The 27,500-nt window shown below is 43.6% G+C and overlaps 1 protein-coding gene across 1 annotated transcript in view; it reads left to right on the top strand.

Annotated features, from left to right (window-relative positions):
* Window positions 1-1,224: 1,224 nt before the first annotated feature.
* Window positions 1,225-27,500, top strand: part of masp1 (MBL associated serine protease 1) — a 67,019-nt gene continuing 40,743 nt past the window's right edge. Inside the window, 5 exon segments of the mRNA XM_029629823.2 lie at window positions 1,225-1,330; window positions 1,716-1,944; window positions 12,682-12,859; window positions 13,227-13,358; window positions 25,094-25,290. Coding sequence (XP_029485683.2) covers window positions 1,305-1,330; window positions 1,716-1,944; window positions 12,682-12,859; window positions 13,227-13,358; window positions 25,094-25,290 — 762 coding nt within the window. The 5' untranslated portion in view covers window positions 1,225-1,304.

The raw sequence follows: 27,500 nt of genomic DNA, 5'->3' as shown, positions 1-27,500 counted from the left end.
AAGCATGGAGGAATTGGTGTGATGGTGTGATGGTGTGGGGGTGATTGGCTGGTGACACTGTCAGTGATTTATTTAGAATTCAAGGCACACTTAACCAGCATGGCTACCACAGCATTCTGGAGTGATACGCCATCCCATCTGGTTTCCACTTAGTGGGACTATCATTTTTTTTCCCAACAGGACAATGACCGAACATTTGACTAAGAAGGAGAGTGATGGAATGCTGCGTCGGATGACCTGGCCTCCACAATCACCCAATCTCGACCAGGCTGAGATGCTTTGGGTTGAGTTGGACCGCAGAGTTAAGAAAAAGCAGCCAACAACGGCTCAGCATATGTGGGAACTCCTTCAAGACTGTTTGAGACCATGCCAATAGTCTGCAAAGCTGTCAAGGCAAAGGGTAGCTACTTTGAAGAATCTAAAATCTAAAATATATTTTGATTTTTTAAAACACTTTTTTGGTTATTACACGATTATAACACGATGTGTTATTTCATAGTTCTGATGTCTTCACTATTATTCTACAATGTAGAAAACAGTAAAAATAAAGAACCTTTGAATGAGTAGGTGTCCAAACTTTTGACTGGTACTGTATATACTTTATTTATTTCTTCTCAAAAGTAGTGCACTGGGCCTTTACTAGTCCTGTATTAGCAGACAGATGTAGCCAGTAGGTATTTTTTTTAAATCCCCAGTTCAGAAAGTCCCTCCCTATTTCAGTCAGGTTTCCTCGGTTTGACATATATTGAATATTAATATGACATATATGTTTGCCTCACAAAAATGGATAGGATACAATGCCAAGTCAACTGAGTCCTTGAAACTTTTGCAACAGAAGTGGATGTCATCTACAGTTAAGCCTGAGACCTGCAGACTTGTGTTAGCTGCCCAAGGTAATTTCTAGGCTTTGGGTCAACGGGCTAAAACAATGGTGCCTAAAATCCTGGATTAATCCAGTCATCACAAATACATACTATCCAAACAAAGCCAGTGCAAATACTAGACATCGAAGATAAAGCAAAACAAAAACAATGCAGGTCCTTCCACCCTGGAATCTTGTAAATGCAATCTTATTTGAAGGAAGATGTATAGTCTTGTTTAAAGCAATAGACTACTGCCTCTGCTAGAAGTGGAATATTGGTTACACAACTGCCGTGTTGTCCCAATCTCCAGCGGTTCCCATTCTGAATGTTGCGCATGCGGTTGGTAGAAATGACGTACACACTGGTTGGGGAAGTGTGTTCGTGTTTGTGCAGGGATGTCTTGTTCAAAGAAGCTCAGCTGTTTCGCACAGTAAGCGTATCATGGCTGCAACTTCGGCAATGATGGGGTAGGTGTAGGCTAGTATATACTTTTCAAATTGTCCTCTGTAACCCACAGTAGCAATAACCTAAAATGTTTATGGGATTGTTATTGTTGTGGTTTGTTTTAAATGAATAACTGTTTATTCTGTCGCTGCATGGGGGGGTTTGTGAATTTAAAATTGCTGTATCGAACGAGCTTTGTGATTTAGCCTACTTTAGTCTTAAAACTAGGATACACATTTTGTTGGGGGAAACGATCAGAAATAACCTTAAGAAAAATATACCCAAAAACGAAAGTTTTTCCATCTATGTCATAGTCATTTGAGTTGCGATTTACTTTCCATTGTGACAATTAGTTTTTATTATAAAATGTCGATAAAGATAGATTTATCATAATACCTCTCTCTCCAGAGTATTACCGTTCCTGTTAGACCTACTGTCCATGGTCCCCGCTGGAGCTCAGGTAATTTGTCTGAGTGACATGTATGGTACGATCAACTCCCCGAACTTTCCAGAACCCTACCCTAAAGAGTCCGAGGTCCGCTGGAACATAAGCGTTCCCGACGGGTTCCAAATCAGACTTTACTTCCTGCACTTCGACCTAGAACCCTCCTACCTCTGTGAGTACGACTATGTCAAGGTAAGTGAATCGTGACTGCGTATGTGTGTGGCCAGCCATTCATACGGAGAAAATGCCTCGAAAAGGGACACATTTCACATGTCCCACCTGGATTTAGTTCAGTCAATTCAATTAGGAATGTAAATTAATATTCAACTCTCATGACAAACATTTTTATTCTTGGAAGAGCTTTTTTTGTAATAGATTTGCCTGCCTGGCACAATAGACCCTGGCATATTGCCAAACTATTTGGCATTAGTTTGTCCCTGCGAAGGTGCATGGGTTTAGCCAGCCAAAGATGTCAGTGTGCCAGCATGGACCAGTGTAATATGCTATGCCAGTGAAGAGAATGATAATGGATGATGTGCCAGGCGGCACTGGCACAGGAGCCTGGTCGGAGCTGGTGCCAGTTCAGGTTGGTTTGCCAGGCTTTGGTGCCCGACCCATCTCTTGATTTCTAGGAACCAGAGTTATGCCAGAATGGTTGGAATTCTGAACAGGGTTTAGCATGGCAACATCACAAGCAGCATGGAATTTGTAAGTCGCTCTGGATAAGAGCGTCTGCTAAATGACTTAAATGTAAATGTAACTGTAGTGTGGAGTGCTCTTACTGCAGCAAAGCATTCGGGGGAAATGCTCCTGTCCTCTGCTGTGTCTGACACAGTATCTTCGGCCATGGTCCGATTCTACCCTTTTCCCAAAATGTGCTCATGAACACTCCCCGAAGTGTGCTCTTGTAAACTTTATGATCTGTCGTAAAACTGTGTGCATTAACTCCACCTGGAAAATGCACTCCATTCGCCTTTTGTAGTCACTATAGCACCTTTTATTTCCTGTGTAATTTGGCAATACTGGAATTAGGCCACGGCAGTTTGTAAAAGAAAGAGCAATGGCATATTTGATCACATTTCTGTAGGTGTGGGCAGAATGTTTCAATATTTTGCAGTGACCTTTTCAAACTAAACATAGCAAGTGCCTGTCAAATCCAATTGTATGTCACATACGCCGAATACATTGGGTGTAGACCTTACAGTTAAATGCTTACTTACAGCCCTTAACCAACAATGCACTTTTGAGAAAAGGAAGCTTGGCCCCAGTGATGTACTGGCCGTACGCACTACCCTCTGTAGTGCCTTGCGGTCGGATGCTGAGCAGTTGCCATACCAACTGTATAACTTTTTGAGGATCTGAGGACCCATGGAAAATCTTTTCAGTCCCCTGAGGGGGAATAGGCATTGTCGTGCCCTCTTCACGACTGTCTTGGTGTGTTTGGACCATGATGGTTTGTTGGTGATGTGGACACCAAGGAACTTGACTCTCTCAATGTGCTCCACTATAGCCCTGTTGATGAGAATGGGGGCGTGCTCGGTCCTCCTTTTCCTGTAGTCCACAATCTCCTTTGTCTTGATCATGTTAAGGGAGAGGTTGTTATCCTGGCTCCACACGGCCAGTTCTCTGACCTCCTCCCTATAGGCTGTCTCATCGTTGTCACTGTTGTGTCGTCGTCAAACTTAAGGATGGTGTTGGAGTCGTGCCTGGCCATGCAGTCATGGGTGAACAGGGAGTACAGGAGAGGACTGAGCACGCACTCCTGAGGGGGCCCCCATGTTGAGGATCAGCGTGGCAGATGTGTTGTTACCTACCCTGTCCACACATTCTTCAAGATTGATTGTATATTGGAAACAATTTAAAAGTAGACTACAGCCCACATTTATATGCAAACAATGAATTCTTGTTTTGATATTTTGTTTATCTATAGAATTTTGTGTTTTTATGTCCTGTCTTGGTATAGACTCAGAGATTAAATGGGTTTATGATGTTGCGCTCCTATTGCACAGCAATACTGTAGCCTACATGTACTGTCAAATATTTTACATACTACCAGTCTATCTACTGCGTTTGCAGAATGTTTAAAAAAAAGTATTCAGTAATTTATGGATTGTGACAGTTTCTGAAATAGAAACCAATGGCACATTCTGTCAGCACAACGTTTGACTGAAAACATGTTTTACATTTACTTTTCCCCCAGCCTGAATATGCTGGACTGCCAGCGAGTTCTGAAACATTGTCTAGGCTACTCAAAACAAATTAAAATTACAGTAGAGTAGTAACATACATACATCTAAGTTAAATAAACACTTTCTTGATGCACTGCCTATGGGATCATTCACACCCCGTGACTTTTTAACATTTTGTTCGGTTACAGCCTGAATTTAAAATTGATTACATTTAGAATTTTTTGGGTCACTGGCCTACAAAGAATAACACATAATGTCAAAGTGGAATTGTTTTAATTTTTTTAAACAAATTAATAAAAAATGTAAAGCTGAAATGAGTATTAAACCTCTTTGTTATAGCATATCCTAAATGGGTTCAGGAGTAAAAATGTGCTTAACAAGTCAAATGATGTTGCATAGACTCACACTGTGTGCAATACTAGTGTTTACCATGATTTATGAATGACTACCTCATCTCTGTACCCTACAAATAAAATCATATGTAAGGTCCCTCAGTCAAGTAGTGAATTTCAAACACAGATTCAACCACAAAGACTATGGAGTTTTTACAATCCCTTGCAAAGAAGGGCACCTATTAGTAGATGGGTAAATATACAAAAATCAGGCATTGAATATCCCTTTTTAGCATGGTGAAGTTATTAATTACACTTTGGATTGGTGTATCAATACACCAAGTCTCTTCAAATCTACAGGTGTCCTTTCTAACTCAGTTGCCGGAGAGGAAGGAAACTGCTTTGGGATTTCACCGTGAGGCCAATGGTGACTTTAAGACAACTTAGAGTTTAATGTCTGTGATAGAAAACTGAAGATGGATTAACATTGAAAAAATATATAAATGCAAAATAACAATTTAATTTTTTTAACTAAATTTCAGTTCATATAAGGAGATCAGTCAATTGAAATTAACTAATTAGGCCCTAATCTATGGATTTCACATGACTGGGAATACAGATATTGCTCTGTTGGTTAGATACCTTATAAAATAGGTAGGGGCGTGGATCAGAAAATTAGTCCGTATCTGGTGTGACCACCATTTACGTCATGCAGAGCGACATGTCTCCTTCGCATAGAGTTGATCAAGATGTTGATTGTGACCTGTGGAATGTTGTTCCACTCCTCATCAATGGCTGTGTGAAGTTGCTGGATATTGGCGGGAACAACCTTTCGTACACATCGATCCAGAGCATCCCAAACGTGCTCAATGGGTGACATTTCTGGTGAGAATGCAGGGCATGGAAGAACTGTGACATTTTCAGCTTCCAGGAATTGTGTACAGATCCTTGAGACATGAGGCGGTACATTATCATACTGAAATATGAGGTGATGGCGGCAGATGAATGACACAATGGGACTCAGCATCTCGTCACGGTATCTCTGTCGGTTCAAATTGCTATAGATCAATTGTGTTCGTTGTCCGTAGCTTATGCCTGCCCATACGATAACCACACCACCACTCTGTTCACAATGTTGACATCAGCAAACTGCTCGCCGATACGGTGCTATACACACTGTCTGCCATCTGCCAGGTACAGTTTGAAACCGGGATACATCCGTGAAGAGCACACTACTCCAGCGGGCCAGTCATCATCGAAGATGAGCATTTTCCCACTGAAGTCAGTTAGGATGCCAAACTGCAGTCAGGTCAAGACCCTGGTGAGGACAACAAGCACGCAGATGAGCTTCCCCGAGATGGTTTCTGACAGTTTGCATAAATTCTTTGGTGGTGAAAACCCACAATTTCATTAATTTCAAGAATCCAAATGTGGAGGTGTGTTTACATGTGGTCTGCAGTTGCGAGATCGGTTGGACAAACTGTCAACTTCTCTAAAACGATGTTGGATGCGTCTTATAGTAGAGAAATTATAATTTAATTATCTGGAAACAGCTCTGGTGGACATTCGTGTAGTCGGAATACCAATTGCATGCTCCCTCATCTTGAAACATCTATGACATTGTGTTGTGTGACAATTGCACATTTTAGAGTGGCCTTTTATTGTCGCCAATTAAAGGTGCACCTGTGCAATATGCCTCAGGCTGTGCAATATGCCTAAGGCCTGTGCAATATGCCTCAGGCTGTTTAATCAGCTTCTTGATATGCCACACTTGCCAGGTGGATGGATTATCTTGAAAAAGAGAAATGCACATTAACAGGGATGTAAAAATCTTTGCATAAGTTTTAGAGAAATAAGCTTTTTGTGAGTATGGAACATTTCTGGGATATGTTTTTTCAGCTCATTAAACATGTTGCGCTTATATTTTTGTTCAGTGTTGTTACATCACCATACTAACCTAATTGACAGAGTGAAAAGGAAGCCAGTACAGAACAAAAATTTTCCAACAAGGCACTCAAGTAATGCTGCAAAAAATGCGGCACAGCAATTAACTTTTTGTTCTGAAATAGAAAGTGTTATGTTTGGTGCAAATCCAATACAACACATTACTGAATACCACTTTCCATATTTTCAAGCATAGTGGTGGCTGAATCCTGTTATGGGTATGATTGCAATCGTTAAGGACTGTGGAATTTTTCAGTATCAAAAAAAGAAACGTAATGGAGCAGAGGCAAAATCCTAGAGGAAAACCTATTTAAGTCTGTTTTCCACCAGACACTAGGCGATGAATTCACCTTCAGCAGAACAATAACCTAAATCACAAGGCCACATTTACAGTGGAGTTGCTTACCATGAAGAATGTTCCCAAGTGGCCAAGTTACAGTTTTTACTTAAATCTGCTTGAAAACCCTGTGGCAAAACTTGAAAATGGTTGTCTAGCAATAACAAACAATCAATTTGACAGAGATTGAATAATTCTGTAAAGAATAATGGGCAAATATTGTACAATCCAGGTGTGCAAATCGCTGCCAAAGGTGATTCGAACGTGTGAATACTTAAATTAGATTTCTGTATTTCATTTTCAATACATTTACAACCATTTCTAAAAACATGATTTCACTTTTTCATTATGGGGTATTGTGTGTAAATAGGTGAGGTTTGTTTTTATATTTAATCCATTTTGAGTTCAGGCTGTAACACATCACAATGTGGAATAAGTCAAGGGGTATGAATACTTTCTGAAGGCACTGTATTTACATAGCCCCAATGAAATGAGAGATGCGTGTGGTAATTTGTTGTATGGCTACCTCAGAAATATGAACCCAATCACTGCCAGAAAAGGTGAGGAATTTATTCTGCAATGGTTATAAAAATGAAATATATAGGAAATAAATTCCTTTATTTTTGTTCTTCTCGGTAACGACAAATGGCAGCATCTTATGTTTTTATGAAGGGTGTCATCATATGCCCCATTTGCACAAAATACTTACCTGTTTGCAATACAGTACTTCAACCACTGTCTAATGTTTTCTTGGAGGAAAGAACATTTTCAAGAAGCACCAATCAAATGCTTTTCAATGCATGAGGAAGTGAAGGGTAGAGAATTGGAACACAACCAGAGTGTCATTACATCCCCTATGAGAACCAGAAAATAGCTGAGAGAGAGTTGCAAATTGTATGGATAAATCTTCTGCAGAGCCAATCTCCCGCTGGGGGTAAACAAGTTACACCAATGTTGAGTGTGTGTGTGTGTGTGTGTGTGTGTGTGTGTGTGTGTGTGTGTGTGTGTGTGTGTGTGTGTGTGTGTGTCTCACACAAATCATCAAGGAACCCACCAGGTACAACCCTAAATCTGTAAACAAGGGCACCCTCATAGACATTATCCTGACCAACTGGCCCTCCAAATACATCTCCGCTGTCTTCAATCAGGATCCCAGCGATCACTGCCTCATTGCCTGTATCCGCTACGGGTCCACAGTCAAACGACCACCCATAATCACTGTCAAACGCTCCCTAAAACACTTCTGTGAGCAGGCCTTTCTAATCGACCTGGCCCGGGTATCCTGGAAGGATATTGACCTCATCCCGTCAGTTGAGCACAGAATTCACCAAGCGTTGGATTGTTCACCCACTAATAGGGAACGTGAGATGGGTTTAGACCGTCGTGAGACAGGTTAGTTTTACCCTACTGATGATGTGTTGTTGCAATAGTAATTAGCAGCTACTCGCCCAAGCCTCCCCAGCTTCTCCTTTACCCAAATCCAGATAGCAGATGTTCTGAAAGAACTGCAAAACCTGGACCCGTACAAATCAGCTGGACTTGACAATCTGGACCCTCTATTTCTGAAACTATCCGCCGCCATTGTTGCAACCCCTATTACCAGCCTATTCAACCTCTTTTTCATATTGTCTGAGATCCCCAAGGACTGGAAAGCTGCTGCGGTCATCCCCCTCTTCAACGGGGGAGACACCCTGGACCCAAACTGTTACAGACCTATATCCATCCTGCCCTGCCTATCTAAGGTTTTCGAAAGCCAAGTCAAAAAACAGATCACTGACCATCTCGAATCCCACCGTACCATCTCCGCTGTGCAATCTGGTTTCCGAGTCGGTCACGGGTGCACCTCAGCCACGCTCAAGGTACTAAACGATATCATAACCGCCACCGATAAAAGACAGTACTGTGCAGCCGTCTTCATCGACCTGGCCAAGGCTTTCGACTCTGTCAATCACCATATTCTTATCGGCAGACTCAGTAGCCTCGGTTTTTCTAATGACTGCCTTGCCTGGTTCACCAACTACTTTGCAGACAGAGTTCAGTGTGTCAAATCGGAGGGCATGTTGTCCGGTCCTCTGGCAGTCTCTATGGGGGTGCCACAGGGTTCAATTCTCGGGCCGATTCTTTTCTCTGTATATATCAATGATGTTGCTCTTGCTGCCGGCGATTCCCTGATCCACCTGTATGCAGACGACACCATTCTGTATACTTCTGGCCCTTCCTTGGACACTGTGCCATCTAACCTCCAAACAAGCTTCAATGCCATACAACACTCCTTCCGTGGCCTCCAACTGTTCTTAAACGCTAGTAAAACCAAATGCATGCTTTTCAACCGTTCGCTGCCTGCACCCGCACGCCTGACTAGCATCACCACCCTGGATGGTTCCGACCTAGAATATGTGGACATCTATAAGCAGCTAGGTGTCTGGCTAGACTGTAAACTCTCCTTCCAGACTCATATCAAACATCTCCAATCCAAAATCAAATCTAGAATCGGCTTTCTATTTCGCAAACAAAGCCTCCTTCATTCACTCACGCCGCCAAACTTACCCCAGTAAAACTGACTATCCTACCGATCCTCGACTTCGGCGATGTCATCTACAAAATAGCTTCCAATACTCTACTCAGCAAACTGGATGCAATTTATCACAGTGTTATCCGTTTTGTTACTAAAGCACCTTATACCACCCACCACTGCTACCTGTATGCTCTAGTCGGCTGGCCCTCGCTTCATATTCGTCGCCAGACCCACTGGCTCCAGGTCATCTACAAGTCCATGCTAGGTAAAGCTCCGCCTTATCTCAGTTCACTGGTTACGATGGCAACACCCACCCGTAGCACGCGCTCCAGCAGGTGTATCTCACTGATCATCCCTAAAGCCAACACCTCATTTGGCCGCCTTTCCTTCCAGTTCTCTGCTGACTGTGACTGGAACGAATTGCAAAAATCGTTGAAGTTGGAGACTTTTATCTCCCTCGCCAACTTTAAACATCTGCTATCTGAGCAGCTAACCGATTGCTGCAGCTGTACATAGTCCATCGGTAAATAGCCCCCCAATTTACCTACCTCATCCCCATACTGTTTTTATTTATTTACTTTTCTGCTCTTTTGCAAACCAGTATCTCTACCTGCACATCTGATCATTACATTTACATTTAACATTTTACATTTAAGTCATTTAGCAGACGCTCTTATCCAGAGCGACTTACAAATTGGTGCGTTCACCTTAAGACATCCAGTGGAACAGCCACTTTACAATAGTGCATCTAAATCTTTTAAGGGGGGGGTGAGAAGGATTACTTTATCCTATCCTAGGTATTCCTGAAAGAGGTGGGGTTTCAGGTGTCTCCGGAAGGTGGTGATTGACTCCGCTGTCCTGGCGTCGTGAGGGAGTTTGTTCCACCATTGGGGGGCCAGAGCAGCGAACAGTTTTGACTGGGCTGCGCGGGAACTGTACTTCCTCAGTGGTAGGGAGGCGAGCAGGCCAGAGGTGGATGAACGCAGTGCCCTTGTTTGGGTGTAGGGCCTGATCAGAGCCTGGAGGTACTGAGGTGCCGTTCCCCTCACAGCTCCGTAGGCAAGCACCATGGTCTTGTAGCGGATGCGAGCTTCAACTGGAAGCCAGTGGAGAGAGCGGAGGAGCGGGGTGACGTGAGAGAACTTGGGAAGGTTGAACACCAGACGGGCTGCGGCGTTCTGGATGAGTTGTAGGGGTTTAATGGCACAGGCAGGGAGCCCAGCCAACAGTGAGTTGCAGTAATTCAGACGGGAGATGACAAGTGCCTGGATTAGGACCTGCGCTGCTTCCTGTGTGAGGCAGGGTCGTACTCTGCGGATGTTGTAGAGCATGAACCTACAAGAACGGGCCACCGCCTTGATGTTAGTTGAGAACGACAGGGTGTTGTCCAGGATCACGCCAAGGTTCTTAGCGCTCTGGGAGGAGGACACAATGGAGTTGTCAACCGTGATGGCGAGATCATGGAACGGGCAGTCCTTCCCCGGGAGGAAGAGCAGCTCCGTCTTGCCGAGGTTCAGCTTGAGGTGGTGATCCGTCATCCACACTGATATGTCTGCCAGACATGCAGAGATGCGATTCGCCACCTGGTCATCAGAAGGGGGAAAGGAGAAGATTAATTGTGTGTCGTCTGCATAGCAATGATAGGAGAGACCATGTGAGGTTATGACAGAGCCAAGTGACTTGGTGTATAGCGAGAATAGGAGAGGGCCTAGAACAGAGCCCTGGGGGACGCCAGTGGTGAGAGCGCGTGGTGAGGAGACAGATTCTCGCCACGCCACCTGGTAGGAGCGACCTGTCAGGTAGGACGCAAACCAAGCGTGGGCCGCGCCGGAGATGCCCAACTCGGAGAGGGTGGAGAGGAGGATCTGATGGTTCACAGTATCGAAGGCAGCCGATAGGTCTAGAAGGATGAGAGCGGAGGAGAGAGAGTTAGCTTTAGCAGTGCGGATCAGTGATCATTTATCACTCCAGTGTTAATCTGCTAAATTGTAATTATTCGCCTACCTCCTCATGCCTTTTGCACACAATGTATATAGACTTTTTTTTCCTAGTGTGTTTTTGACTTGTTTTTTGTTTACTCCATGTGTAACTCTGTGTTCTTGTCTGTTCACACTGCTATGCTTGATCTTGGCCAGGTCGCAGTTGTAAATGAGAACTTGTTCTCAACTAGCCTACCTGGTTAAATAAAGGTGAAATAAAATAAAAAATAAATAAATTAGCATTCATTCCACTGCGACTCTGAAGCATTCACTTCCCACCAAGCTCATATTCATATTCAAATAACCCTACAGGGCACCACCGCAATGCACCCATCACCACACCAGCAGCCAGACACAAAAGGACAACAGAGGGACCAGATGACTGCTTTTCCACAATGCAATGCGTTCTTGTTTGTGTTTTACAAGGGGGTGGTTTTGTGTTTGTGTCGGGTGGGGGTGATTGTGTGTATGCGCTTGTTTTTATGTTTGTAAGGCTTGATCATTACTGTCACTGCCACGCCACACATTATTTATCTCGGAAATCACGTTTTCCAATGCGTCCCCCCCCCCCAAAATGTAACCTTTTTATGCATTGCCACTAGATGCTGATCTTGGGTCAGTTTGGCATTTTCCCCACTAATGGCTAAGGTTAGAATTGGATCTGTATCTAGTGGAAACTTTACCCCAGAACGCGTCCAAACTCTAATAATGGCATAAGTAGCCTCCCACTTCCCACTGCCAAATTCACAGCTCATCAATAAGTTCCATTGTGAGGCGTCTGCTTGAATTCCACCACCTTGTCCAGACCCCCACCCCCTGGGGTGCAGAATGCATAGGGATCCTTGTGCATACACACACACTCGGACGCTCACATACATAACACTACTCATCTACCCACAGTTCTCAGTCCTGCGACCGGTGACCGACACAGATAACATTGTGTTGTCCTCTTCTTGAATGAAGATGTACTGTATATTTCTGATGCTGATCTGTGAATGTGTGTGCCTGTGTGTTTGTGAATGTATGCTTGCACGTTTACATCGGAGTGAATAAGCACACGAGAAGTGCTTTATAATATCTGTGGTATAACTGTGATTGTTTCTTTGCTTGTAGTTGTAGAAATGTTCTAGTGTTGTGTGGTATTGGGACTGTGGCCAGTGTGGCTATACAAAAGTGTCTCTTAATCTCCCACATGCTGCTCTGTTGTAGCTGGGGTTAACCGAACGTTCAATGACACACTCAGTGTAAACATGCTATCAGAGACCCAGATAAGACTGGTGTTCTAAAAAGTGTTTGTGCGTACCTCTGTTTCACCAGACAGACAGACAGACAGACAGACATGGTGAGAAACGGGGGAGATATTTGGAATGGATTAATTAGTGGACAAAAAGGCCATTTATCGGTAATCATTAGAAAACCTCAACAAAAACATTCCATTAAAACATTCCAACATTAATCTGAAATGCGATTTATGAAAAGCTTTACATGAGAAAATCAAGTCAATAGCTGATAAAGGTGTCAATTCATGTCAATGCCATGTACTGTAGGCCTACATATTTTTGTGTGTGTGTCTGCATACGTGCAGCTGTATGTGACTTTGTGCTCACACGTCCATTCTACTCTTTCTCTGCAGGTGGAGGCTAATGGAGAGGAGCTGGCAGTGTTCTGTGGGCGCGAGGACAGTGACACAGAGCAGGTCCCAGGAGAGCAGGTCATCAGCTCCCCTCGGAGCTCCTTCAGTGTCTCCTTCCGGTCCGACTTCTCCAATGAGGAACGCTTCTTGGGCTTCGAGTCCCACTACAGCGCTGTTGGTGAGCGGCCTGTACTGTCACTTCCATTCATTGTTAGCTAATGGTCGCTAAAGTTAGCTGAAGATGGTGGTGGCTGTTTAAAGGAAACCGGACCATGGATGACAGTCTTTTATGACCCATAGACTAGTTTTAGGGTGACGAACCATCTAACATTGTTAATCAGTGTTCTTCAATACTGGGCCAGGCTAGACCCATGGGTTGTTCAGGCTTTTGTTCTAGCCCAGGACCAATATGATATAATAGTTAATAAAAGTTCATTTGTATTCTATTTTAACACAGCTAATCAATGGTTAGGTGATTAGTTGAATCAGGTATGTTAGTGCAGGGCTTGAGTAAAAAGTCTCTCTCTTTCTCTCTTTCTCTCTAGATGTAGATGAGTGTAGGGACAGGAACGATGAGGATCTGGCCTGTGACCATTTCTGCCACAACTACATCGGTGGCTACTACTGCTCCTGTCGCTATGGCTACCTGCTGCATTCTGACAACAGGACATGTCGAGGTATTGTTTACCTTCTCCCCAAACTCATAGCCAGAGGTTCTAGGATTTTCATCTTTGCAAAGTACAGTTGGAGACACTAAAGAGTTCATTTTTTATGACACGCTCTCACTAGGAGACGATAGAGCACTGTGTTACACACACGACCTAACTGTATTTGTGAATAACTGTCAATTATGATGCATTATATATTGAAGATTCCCCATTCTACGCCCTTTTTTGAGTGCATTCCAACCTCCTTCCCTACATGCCAACTGTTTTTGATGTTGAAATTTGTATTGTGTGTCGGCAATACATTTTGGGAGGGGAAAACAAAGTGTTTAGCAGCTAATGCTCTGCGAAATATGAATGTATTTATGAAGGCAGTACGATTCCAATGTATTGGCCTATCGGATCTTTCCCCCAATGTGTTAACAGCAAAAAACACGTGGAATCTAATCTTTGAATAACATTTATTGCACATTCATAAACTCAGCAAAAAAAGAAACATCACTTTTTCAGGACTCTGTCTTTCAAAGATAATTCGTAAAAATCCAAATAACTTCACAGATCATCAATGTAAAGGGTTTAAACACTGTTTCCCATGCTTGTTCAATGAACCATAAAACATGTAATGAACATGCACCTGTGGAACGGTCGTTAAGACACTTAACAGCTTACAGACGGTAGGCAATTAAGGTCACAGATATGAAAACTTAGGACACTAAAGAGGCCTTTCTGCCCAGGGTCCCTGCTCATCTGCGTGAACATGCCTTTGGCATGCTGCAAGGAGGCATGAGGACTGCAGATGTGGCCAGGGCAATAAATTGCAATGTCCGTAATGTGAGACGCCTAAGACAGCGCTACAGGACGGACAGCTGATCGTCTTCGCAGTGGCAGATCACGTGTAACAACATCTGCACAGGATTGGTACATCGGAACATCACACCTGCGGGACAGGTACAGGATGGCAACAACAACTGCCCGAGTTACACCAGGAACGCACAATCCCTCCATCAGTGCTGAGAGTGGCTGGACTGAGGGCATGTAGGCCTGTTGTAAAGGCAGGACCTCACCAGACATCACCGGCAACAGTGTTGCCTATGGGCACAAACCCATCGTCGCTGGACCAGACAGGACTGGCAAAAAGTGCTCTTCTCTGACGAGTCACGGTTTTGTCTTACCAGGAGTGATGGTCGGATTTGTGTTTCAGGCCTGTACTCTGGAGCGGGATCGATTTGAAGGTGGAGGGTCCGTCATGGCCTGGTGTGATGTGTCACAGCATCAACAGACTGAGCTTGTCATTTCAGGCAATCTCAACGCTGTGCGTCTGGCCCCCCAATGGTGGAACAAACTCCCTCACGACGCCAGGACAGCGGAGTCAATCACCACCTTCCGGAGACACCTGAAACCCCACCTCTTTAAGGAATACCTAGGATAGGATAAAGTAATCCTTCTCCCCCTCCCCCCTTAAAAGACCTAGATGCACTATTGTAAAGTGGCTGTTCCACTGGATGTCATAAGGTGAAAGCACCAATTTGTAAGTCGCTCTGGATAAGAGCGTCTGCTAAATGACTTAAATGTAATGTAAATGTAAAGACATCCTTCTCCCTCATGTGGTACCCTTCCTGCAGGATCATCCTGATATGACCCTCCAGCGTGACTTTGCCACCAGCCATACAGCTCGTTATGTGCGTGATTTCCTGCAAAACAGAAATGTCAGTGTTCTGCCATGGCCAGCGAGGAGCCCGGATCTCAATCCCATTGAGCACGTCTGGGACCTGTTTGATTGGAGGGTGAGGGCTAGGGCCATTCCCCCCAGAAATGTCTGGGAACTCTTGGTGGAAGAGTGGCGTAACATCTCACAGCAAGAACAGGCACATCTAGTATAGTCCACGAGGAGAATATGCACTGCAGTACTTAATGTAACTGGTGGCCACACCAGATACTGACTGTTACTTTTCTGTAATTTTGACCCCCCCCTTTGTTCAAGGACATATTATTCAATTTATGTTAGTCACATGTCTGTGGAACCTGTTCAGTTTGTTTCAGTTGTTAAATCTTGTTATGTTCATACAAATATTTACACATTAAATCAAAGTTTATTTGTCACGTGCGCCGAATACAACAGGTGTAGATCTTACAGTGAAATGCTTACTTACAGGCTCTAACCAATAGTGCAAAAAAAGTGTTAGGTGAACAATAGGTAAGTAAAGAAATAAAACAACAGTAAAAAGACAGGCTATATACAGTAGCGAGACTACATACAGACACCTGTTAGTCAGGCTGATTGAGGTAGTATGTACATGTAGATATGGTTAAAGTGACTATGCATATATGATGAACAAAGAGTAATATTTGCGTAAAAGATGAGTTGGCGGGTGGTGGATGGCGGGACACAATGCAGATAGCCCGGTTAGCCAATGTGCGGGAGCACTGGTTGGTCGGCCCAATAGAGGTAGTTTGCACGTTAATATATAGTTAAAGTGACTATGCATATATGATAAACAGAGAGTAGCAGCAGCGTAAAAATAGGATTAGGGGGGTGTTGGGGGAGGCACGCAATGCAAATAGTCCAGGTAGCCATTTGATTACCTGTTCAGGAGTGTAATGGCTTGGGGGTTAAAACTGTTGGGAAGCCTTTTTGTCCTAGACTTGGCACTCCGGTACCTCTTGCCATGCGGTAGTAGAAAGAACAGTCTGTTACTGATGTGCCTGGGGTCTTTGACAATTTTTAGGGCCTTCCTCTGACACCGCCTGGTGTAGAGGTCCTGGATGGCAGGAAGCTTAGATGTACTGGGCCGTACGCACTACCCTCTGTAGTGCCTTGCGGTCAGAGGCCGAGCAATTGCCATACCAGGCAGTGATGCAACCATGCTCTCGATGTTGCAGCTGTAGGACCTTCTGAGGATCTCAGGACCCATGCCAAATCCTTTTAGTTTCCTGAGGGGGAATAGGCTTTGTTGTGCCCTCTTCACGACTGTCTTGGTGTGTTTGGACCATTCTAGTTTGTTGTTGATATGGACACAGAGGAACTTGAAGCTCTCAACCTGCTCCACTACAGCCCCGTTGATGAGAATGGGTGCGTGCTCGGTCCTCCTTTTCCTGTAGTCCACAATCATCTCCTTAGTCTTGGCTATGTTGAGTGATAGGTTGTTATTCTGGCACCACGTGGCCAGGTCCCTGACCTCCTCCCTATAGGCTGTCTCGTTGTTGTCTGTGATCAGGCCTACCGCTGTTGTGTCGTCTGAAAACTTAGTGATGGTGTTAGAGTCGTCCCTGGCCATGCTAACTACCCTCACCACCCAGGGGCAGCCCGTCAGGAAGTCCAGGATCCAGTTGCAGAGGGAGGTGTTTAGTCCCATGATCCTTAGCTTAGAGATGAGTTTTGAGGGTACTATGGTGTTGAACGCTGAGCTGTAGTCAATGAATAGCATTCTCACATAAGTGTTCCTTTTGTCCAGGTGTGAAAGGGCAGTGTGGAGTGCAACATAGATTGCATCATCTGTGGATCTGTTTGGGCGGTATGCAAATTGGAGGGGGTCAGGAGTTTCAAATCAAATCAAATTGTATTTGTCACATACACATGGTTAGCAGATGTTAATGCGAGTGGAGCGAAATGCTTGTGCTTCTAGTTCCGACAATAAGCAGTAATGACCAACAAGTAATCTAGCTAACAATTCCAAAACTACTACCTTATAGACACAAGTGTAAAGGGATAAAGAATATGTACATAAATATATATGAATGAGTGATGGTACAGAGCGGCATAGGCAAGATACAGTAGATGGTATTGAGTGCAGTATATACATATGAGATGAGTATGTAAACAAAGTGGCATAGTTAAAGTGGCTAGTGATACATGTATTACATAAAGATGCAGTAGATGATATAGAGTACAGTATATACGTATACATATGAGATGAATAATGTAGGGTATGTAAACATTATATTAGGTAGCATTGTTTCAGGAAAAAGGTTTTCTGATTGGTCAACAAAAACATTCAAACATAATCTAGAGATAGTTCCCCTCCTCTCTTCTGGTTCCAAAAACACATTGATCTTCTGTTCCATATATTAGGTAGCATTGTTTAAGTGGCATAGTGATATATTTTACATCATTTCCCATCAATTCCCATTATTAAAGTGGCTGGAGTTGAGTCAGTGTGTTCCATTCTCTCTTTTTGGCAGCAGCCACTCAATGTTACCTTGGCGGCTGTTTAACAGTCTGATGGCCTTGAGATAGAAGCTCATTTTTCAGTCTCTCGGTCCCAGCTTTGATGCACCTGTAGCTGTTTTGACCTCGCCTTCTGGATGATAGCTGGATGGGGTGAACAGGCAGTGGCTCGGGTGGTTGTTGTCCTTGATGATCTTTATGGCCTTCCTGTGACATCGGGTGGTGTAGGTGTCCTGGAGGGCAAGTAGTTTGCCCCCGGTGATGCGTTGTGCAGACCTCACTACCCTCTGAAGAGCCTTACGGTTGTGGGCGGAGCAGTTGCCGTACCAGGCGGTGATACAGCCCGACAGGATGCTCTCGATTGTGCATCTGTAGAAGTTTGTGAGTGCTTTTGGTGACAAGCCGAATTTCTTCAGCCTCCTGAGGTTGAAGAGGCGCTGCTGCGCCTTCTTCACAATGCTGTCTGTGTGAGTGGACCAATTCAGTTTGTCTGTGATGTGTACGCCGAGGAACTTAAAACTTACTACCCTCTCCACTACTGTTCCATTGATGTGGATAGGGGGGTGTTCCCTCTGCTGTTTCCTGAAGTCCACAATCATCTCCTTAGTTTTGTTGACGTTGAGTGTGAGGTTATTTTCCTGACACCACACTCCGAGGGCCCTCACCTCCTCCCTGTAGGCCGTCTCGTCGTTGTTGGTAATCAAGCCTACCACTTTTGTGTCGTCCCCATGGGATGATGGTGTTGATGTGAGCCATTACCAACCTTTCAAAGCACTTCATGGCTACGGATGTGAGTGCTACGTGTCGGTAGTCATTTAGGCAGGTTTACTTTGTGTTCTTGGGCACTATGGTGGTCTGCTTGAAACATGTTGGTATTACAGACTCAATCAGGGACATGTTGAATATGTCAGTGAAGACACCTGCCAGTTAGTCAGCACATGCCCGGAGCACACGTCCTGGTAATCCGTCTGGCCCCGCAACCTTGTGTATGTTGACCTGTTTAAAGGTCTTACTCACGTCGGCTACTGAGAGAGTGATCACACAAACGTCCGGAACAGCTGATGCTCTCATGCATGCCTCAGTGTTGCTTGCCTCGAAGCGAGCATAGAAGTGATTTAGCTCGTCTGGTAGGCTCGTGTCACTGGGCAGCTCACATCTAGTGGAAGGCATAGGAACTGCAAATTGAGTCCTAAGTCAATGGATACTGTAATGGTATTGAATGGAAAACTACAAAACAACAACAAAAAAACTCACAGAAAAATCAGGGTATATACGCAGAGTCAGGGTATATGCAACAGTATGGGCCGCCTGGCCCGTTGCGAACTAATTTGACAGAATTTTACGTAATTATGACATAACATTGAAGGTTGTGTAATGTAACAGGAATATTTAGACACCCGTTAGATAAAATACGGAATGATTCCATATTACACTGAAATAATAAACGTTTTGTTTTCGAAATTATAGTTTCCGGATTCGACCATATTAATGACAAAAGGCTCATATTTCTGTGTGTTATTATGTTATACTTAAGTCTATGATTTGATATTTGATAGATCAGTCTGACTGAGCGATGGTAGGCAGCAGCAGGCTCATAAGCATTCATTCAAACAGCACTTTCATGCATTTTGCCAGCAGCTCTTCGCAATTCTTCAAGCATTGAGCTGTTTATGACTTCTGGCCTATCAACTCCCAAGATTAGGCTGGTGTAACCGATGTGAAATGGCTAGCTAGTTAGCGGGGTTCGCGCTAATAGCGTTTCAAACGTCACTCGCTCTGAGACTTGGAGTAGTTGTTCCCCTTGCTCTGCAAGGGCCGCGGATTTTGTGGAGTGATTGGTAACGAAGCTTCGAGGGTGGTTGTTGTCGATGTGTTCCTGGTTCAAGCTCAGGTAGGGGCGAGGAGAGGGACAAAAGCTATACTGTTACACTGGCAATACTAAAGTGCCTATAAGAACATCCAATAGTCAAATGTATATGAAATACAAATGGTATAGAGAGAAAGAGTCCTATAACTACAACCTAAAACCTCTTACCTTGGAATATTGATGTCTCATGTTAAAAGGAACCACCAGCTTTCATATGTTCTCATGTTCTGAGCAAGGAACTTAAACGTTAGCTTTTTTACATGGCACATATTGTAATTTTACTTTCTTCTCACATTATTTTAACCAAATTGAACATGTTTCATTATTTATTTGAGGCTAAATTGATTTCTATTGATGTATTATATTAAGTTGAAATAAGTGTTCATTCAGTATTGTTGTAATTGTCATTATTACAAATAAATAAAGAATATTAAAAAAATCTGCTTTTATGGTCCTCCAATAATCGGTATCGGCGTTGAAAAATCATAATCGGTCAACCTCAGGTACAAATAACGCAAAAAAGCATAGCACAATTGGTTGGGCGCCCGTAAAACTGCTACCATTTCATCATATGTTAAGTTTGCTGAAAATAAACGCAGTTGACAGTGAGAGGACATTTATTTTTTGCTGAGTTTACATGATTCCATTTGTGTTATTTCCAAGTGTTGATGTCTTCACTATTCTACAATGTAGAAAATAGTTTTTAAAAAATCAATCACCACCTTCCGGAGACACCTGAAACCCCACCTCTTTAAGGAATACCTAGGATAGGATAAAGTAATCCTTCTCACCCCCTTAAAAGATTTAGATGCACTATTGTAAAGTGGCTGTTCCACTGGATGTCATAAGGTGAATGCACCAATTTGTAAGTCGCTCTGGATAAGAGCGTCTGCTAAATTACTTAAATGTAATGTAAATGTAAATGTAAAAATAAAGAAAAACCCTGGAATGAGTAGGTGTTTCCAAATTTTTGACTGGTACTGTAATATATCGTTTGGGTATATTGTGTTTGTTGTATTATTAAAAACAGTTGTGGGAAGCACATCACCAAGAAAAACAGCTACATTCCTCCAAAAATAAGTCCCCAATGAATACTTTAAATATCGTGAACGGCACCAGAACATTAAGAATCACCTAGCTTGTTGGAGACCCTAGGAACCTCAAAAGTTAACCAATCCTGTGAACGGGTTGGACAACTCAGGTGTCTACTTAAACAGCAAAGTTAGATAAGACGGAAGTTTGTGAAGTAGAGCCTTGTCAGCAGAATGGGAGCAATGTAGAGGTCTAGCATGACTTTTCCAGAACGTATACTCAGAGCATACACTGACCAACTGGCAAGTGTTTTCACTGACATTTTCAACCTGTCCCTGACTGAGTCTGTAATACCAACATGTTTCAAGCAGATAACCATAGTCCCTGTGCCCAAGAACACTGAGGTAACCTGCCTAAATGACTCACGTCTGCAGCCATGAAGTGCATTGAAAGGCTGGTCATGGCTCACATCATCACCATTATCTCAAAAACCCTAGACCCACTCCAATTTGCATAGTTCCCCAACAGATCCACAGATGATGCAATCTCTGTTGCGCTCCACACTGCCCTTTCCCACATGGACAAAATTAATGCCTGTGTGAGAATACTATTCATTGACTACAGCTCAGTGTTCAACACCATAGTGCCCTCAAAGCTCAACACTAAGCTAAGGTACTGGGACGAAACACCTCCCTCTGCAACTGAATCCTGGATTTCCTGACAGGCCGCCCCCAGGTGGTAAGGGTAGGTAACAACACATCCGCCACACTGATCCTCAACATGGGGGCCCTTCAAGGGTGCGTGCACAGTCCCCTCCTGTACTCCCTATACTCGCTGCATGGCCACGCACGACTCCAACACCATTAAGTTTGCAGATGACACAACAGTGGTAGGCCTGAACACCGACAATAATGAGACGGCATATAGGAAGGAGGTCAGAGACCTGGCTGTGTGGTGCCAGGATAACAACCTCTCCCTCAGCATGATAAAGACAATGAAGATGATTGTGGTCTACAGGAAAAGAAGGACCGGGCATGCTACCATTCTCATCAACGGGGCTGTAGTGGAGCAGGTTGAGAGCTTCAAGTTCCTTGGTGTCCACATCACCAACAAACTAACATGGTCCAAGCCTATTCCCCCTCGGGAGACTGAAAAGATTTGGCATGGGTCCTCAGATCCTCAAAAAGTTATACAGCTGCACCATCGAGAGCATCACTGCCTGGTATGACAACTGCTCGGCTCCAAACGCAAGACACTACAGAGGGTCGTGCGTACGGCCCAGTACATCACTGGGCCAAGCTTCCTGCCATCCAGGACCTCTACCAGGCGGTGTCAGAGGAAGGCTTAAATATTGTCAAAAACTCCAGCCACCCTGATCATAGACTGTTGTCTCTGCTTCCGCATGGCAAGCGGTACCGGAGAGCCAAGTTTAGCTCCAAAGGGCTTCTTAAAAGCTTCTACTCCCAAGTCATAAGACTCCTGAATAGCTAATCAAATGGCTACCCAGACTATTGGCATTGTCCCCCCCTACCCCCTCTTTTACGCTGCTGCTACTCTCTGTTTATTATCTATGCATAGTCACTTTAATTCTACCTACATGTACATATTACCTCGACTAACCAATTTGTTTTTATTTTTACTTAACACATATTTTTCTTAACTGCATTGTTGGTTAAGGGCTTGGAAATAAGCATGTAAGTTCTACACCTGTTATTTTCGGCGTATGTGACAAATACAATTAGATTTTATTTGGTCAGTGCGGATGTTGCCTGTAATCCATGGCTTCTGGTTGGGATATGTACGTACGTTCACTGTGGGGACGATATCGTTGATGCACTTATTAATGAAACCCGTGACTGCTGTGGTAAACTGGAATTCCTATTTTAAGATAGTTAAGGTCACAATCCCTTTTAGATTTAAAGGATTAGGAATTGTTATGTAAAGCAGGCAATTGCCACACAATTAATTGGGCCTAATTCTGGCATTATAGGCCACTGCACTAAGGCGTCTATGCTTAGCACTCAGCATTAAGGACATAGATTGGGGGTAAGGCCCTGCGTTAAACTAGCATTTTGTCCAGGCCGGGGGTGTACTTGTACATCAAGCTGCCTCACACTACAGAAACAGGAGATATATTCCTGCCCTATGGGCTGTTTTGGCTTGGAGAAGGCTACTTCCCCTAGGCTATTTGTTATGACAGGTTGCCTATTTTGAATGCACTGGGTGAGGTAAGAGCTGATTCAGGTGCAGGTGTCCCAGACAAGGATAGAGAGAGAGATTTTACTTAATTCCATTGACTTATGTGCTAAAAATAAACAGTAAAACATTCGCTTCAGCACATTTTACAACATAAATCCTTCTCATACACATAATGACACAATCTCAGAAAGCTGGTAGCCAAATGTCTCTATTGCCTCCTCACCATGATGTAGGATGACTGACCGCTTAAATTCTCTGTGGGGTTTGGGTTTGAAACCCATTAGTCTGTGGAAGAGGTGGTGGTTTCGGGGCGAGTGTAGGAAGAGGCCGATAAGGTGATGGAGAAGGAGATCGTGGTAATGGTGACTGATACTGTGATCCATCCGGATCTTGAACCTCCGTCTCTGACTCATCTTGAACTCCTCCTGATCCGGACCTGGATCTTGAACCTGTGGCTCCCCCTCTGTCTCCTCACTGGCAGAGGAGATTGACAACATGACAGGTTGTGATGCTCTGCCTGCTCCTGTAAGCCCCTCCTCACGCTGTTGAAGAGGGCCATGAGCTCTATGGTGGGGGTCAGGCACAACCCTTTGTGGTTGTTGCTCTGGGTCAGGTTCAGGGCTTTCCTGTTGGTTCCTTTCTATGAAGGCTGATATCATCCGAGCATCCTCCAGATCCCTTTCAGCTTGCAGTAAGACGTCACTGTCTTTCTAGACGTTTGGCTATGGTTTCATGTGCTTCAAATGCTTGTCATGTTTGAGTGTCCAAATGCCTACACTCTTTATCAGCTTGAGTGTCCTCTATGATTTGGTGTTTGACCTCCTCTAGTTCAAGGAGCGTCATACACTTCCTGAGAGCAGCAGCTTGAGTTACTCAGGGCCTCTGATGGGACTCCACCCCATCCTCTGAGATGACTGGTATGAAGAGTGGCCCTCCATACTCATTGAATTTAGTGGAACTTAGAGATTTAACAGAACATTGCTTTGATCCCCCATTGTGCCTCTTCCATGAAGTGTCTTCCAGAGACTGGTGAAATAGCAGGCCTTCATGTGTTGGGGCCTCCATCGGCTCTAAGGAAGAGCGCTTGGATGGAGTGTTGAGCCAGATATCTGCTGTGGTTGTTTGAATATTTTCTTCTGAGATCGGGTTATGTGGGGGTAAACCTCATTGTCTCTCAAATGCGTCGAGGGCCCCATCCAGCTATTTCTACCCAAAACCGGCTTCTCTTTAGGCATAGCTCTTGCTGGATGTGTGCTTGCTGCAGTTGACTGTGAGACAGTGAAGGTTCCACTTGCTTGCAGCTCACGTGTGCCTGGCCTAGCTATGGGAGAGTCAGGTTGAGGTTTGCCATTGAGGTCCCCCCATGGGAACACCTGTATCCCACTCCATATCCGGCCAAAGGACCACTTGTTATGGCAGCTTGCCTATTTTGAATGCACTGGGTGAGGTAGGGGCTGATTCAGGTGCAGGTGTCCCGGTTACAGGACAAAGATAGGGAGAGAGAATTTAGCTTGTGTTTTAGAGTTTGAACTCCCATTTATTTAATCCCTTTAAATCATCCACAGGGTATTGGACACACAGATAACATAAATACAATTGATAATGCTGGAGAGGTTCTTTACAACTGACTGGATTGTTTGTCACTGAAATAAAAGACAAAGGAACTCAGGTATTTAACAAAGGAAATTGGTTGAAGGTGTGCACCGAGCATAGAGATGTATTGAAATCTATAGTGCCCAAAAGCCTGTAAAACATGGGAAGCGCTATTTGAGGACTGATACGTAGTGATTTCTACACATCTCTATGGCTTAGAGGCACCTGCATTCAAAGGGACAGTTAACAAAAAGTTTGAGAAGAATGTGAGCCTTTTCCACACTATTAGTTCTAGATTCCTTGTTCTGTGCCACAAGTGAACTGGTTGTGTTGTGGACCAACACTGACCACATGTCATCACCCTTCTATGGCACCTCTGGGACATTAAGCAACCTTCTACGCACCCAAATCCTGTGTGTGTGTGCGCGACCGCTCACATGCATTTGTGCATGAATGCATGAGTGATTGTGTTATAGTTAGGAAGGTCTGTTTTGTATCCATTCACTCCCCTCTTTCTATCTCACTGATAGCCGTCACTGATTGATGACAAATATTTACATTCAAGCAGCTGAAGATATGTGAAAAATGTCTGTCTAGTTCAGAGAGTTACAGTATGTGTTGCAGATGCTATAATCTTCTCTTACTGCTCCAGTTGGTTCACTGTACATGTTCAAAACTGTCACTGGAAATAAGACGTGTGTGTTCTATGCACTGTGTCTATAAATGGGTTATTACAGTATGTTGTGTGTATGGTGGATTTTCATGAAACTTGTGGAGTATTTATCACACATTATCATAAATCCTATTTTATTAGTGTGTGCATAGAATGTATTCATTGATTAATGTGTGTGTGTGTGTGTGTGTGTGTGTGTGTGTGTGTGTGTGTTCCAGTGGAGTGCAGTGATAATGTGTATACGGAGCGGTCAGGGGTGCTTTCCAGTTCCGACTTCCCCAACTCCTACCCCAAAAGCTCTGACTGCCTGTACCACATTGAGCTGGAAGATGGATTCCTGCTCAGCCTGGAGTTTGATGACACCTTCGACATTGAGGACCACCCTGATGTCACCTGTCCCTACGACTATGTCAAGGTTTTTTTATTTACTTTTATTTGTATTCAACCTTTATTTAAAGGGAGTCATATTGGGGTCCATGTCTTTTTTCCAAATGAGCCCTGTAATACAAGAATACACATATTAAATATGAAATGTATCAATAAATAATAATAGTAATAACAATAGTAATAATAATAATAGCAATAACAATCAGTTTCCCAATTTCCCACCCCAAACACTCCTCTGTGAACTCCTCTGTGAACAGGTCACTCAGCAATGCCTTAAGTGACCGGAAGGCACTAGGAAATGTAATCTGTGTCCTGAAATTCGTTCCATGTATGTGGTGCGTACAAACTAAAGGACATTTTACCTAGATCAGTAGCAACAAAAGGAATTTCAAGAATTAGCCATTCCTGGGAGTGAGGTATTTTGTTCTTCTGTATGTTAGAAGCCGTGTAAATGAACAGAAGGTAACGGATGTCTCCAAGTGGCCACACACCTCTCCAAAGTGTGCACAGTTCCTAAGTAATTTCAATGCACTTTTATGACTCAAGGAAAGAGCTTTCAACTATTAGGTGCTTTTTTTTAGCTCTCTTGCTATGCCTTTAAGGAACTGAAGCGAGCACACTTGTAATGTGTTGTTTGGAACACAACCCTCCATCCCCACTGTTTTATTTTATACAATCCAAAAACTTTCCATTACAAATCGCAAACTGCATCAAGTGGGCATCATTTGAAATCTAACTTTATTGGCAACATGACTATCTAAGTTAGGGATGTGCAACTGGTTGCCTGTGGGCTGCCACCCATGTGTGGATCAATTTCCCCAAAATATATTTTTTTAATATTGAAATAATGGAACTAAGTTGGGCTCTCAACCTTCTGTTGAGAGTTGGAAGAGTCGTTTAAAAAGAAATGTGGTTGTGCATCAGATAGTCACTCAATTAGCCCATGTCAGTAAAAAATTCTTAGACTGCTAAGTTAGTCAATTGGCCAGCAATCTAAACATGTATTAATCATGGTCAGATTACCCACCGGCGGGCCCCCATTGATTTTGTTTGTAACTATCACACAGATATCTTATTAAAATCTGCTAATATTTATCTACACCCTATGGCAAAATGTGTAGAATTGCAGCAAGCTTGCTTTAAAACTGCAACATATTCTCTACGCCTCCTGGAAAAATGTGTAGAACAGCAGGAAATTAACTCTAAATCTTAATTAAACTTTTTTTTTTTTAATTGCATAGGGCCCCCAAAAGGCTAGGGCAGGCTCTGACTGGGTATGGATGTGGGTACACAGACCAGTGAGCCACTGCAGCCCCTCATAATGAGTTCTGAGTTTTGTTGGCCCCAACCCCATCCAAATTGCCAAACCCTGCTCTAAAACGTATTTTGTTTATCTTTGTGGTCAAGAGGGGGGCCGCTAAAATGTTTTGCTGGCAAGATGATTTTGCTTAGGGCCACCAAAAGGCTAGGGCCGACTCTGACTGCATGTGTAGGTATGGATGTGGGTACGCAGACCCGCAAGCCATTGGGGCCCATAATAATTTTTTTGTGGTTCTCACCGCCATCAAAGTTGCCCATTCCTGAGCCAATTATAAAATACAATCTTACTTTCACAAGGCACTTCAGAGAAATACACTTTTGGTAGTGCTTTTGCTTTGCCAAGAATGGAGTTTTCCACTGTTAATTTACTTCACCATAGTGGCGAACATTCTGTTCAGAACAACCCGGGGTATGATGCAATGTCATCCCTGTAACTGTGAAATAGCGATCATGAATGTCGATGGGCCTACTGTAAATTACATGTATTTTGTTATATGGAAAAGTAAAGGGCACTTTGGACTCAAAGCTGTATTTATTTTAATCCTTGACGTCTCATCTATCAGAACACATTGAATGCTCTTAATTTAGAGCTTGCCCCTCACAGGTTAGCGTTTTTCGTCATAAATCCTGTTCTGGAGGCAGCTCTGCCTCGAATGTAGAATTATGTGATTGGTTGACTCAATGGTGATGGCTGAGCTTACATTTCAAACAGTCTGCATGCTCTGGGAGGACATTTGACACAAATGAGAGAACACGGTGAGTGAGCATTTATAATTGATTTATTGCATGATTATGTTTTTATAGATAATTGTATTTCTCATTTGAAAGTTGTTTCTATTCTAATCTCACAAATAAAGTGAAATTTTATATCTTGTTCACTAACTGACTTCCCTAGCTGGTGGTGGTAAGATTTGTTAG

Source organism: Oncorhynchus nerka, linkage group LG23, assembly GCF_034236695.1.
Source record: "Oncorhynchus nerka isolate Pitt River linkage group LG23, Oner_Uvic_2.0, whole genome shotgun sequence".
In the NCBI taxonomy this organism is placed as follows: domain Eukaryota; kingdom Metazoa; phylum Chordata; class Actinopteri; order Salmoniformes; family Salmonidae; genus Oncorhynchus; species Oncorhynchus nerka.
The sequence above is the reverse complement of the archived record's forward strand: the minus strand, read 5'-3'. Positions and strand labels throughout refer to the sequence as shown.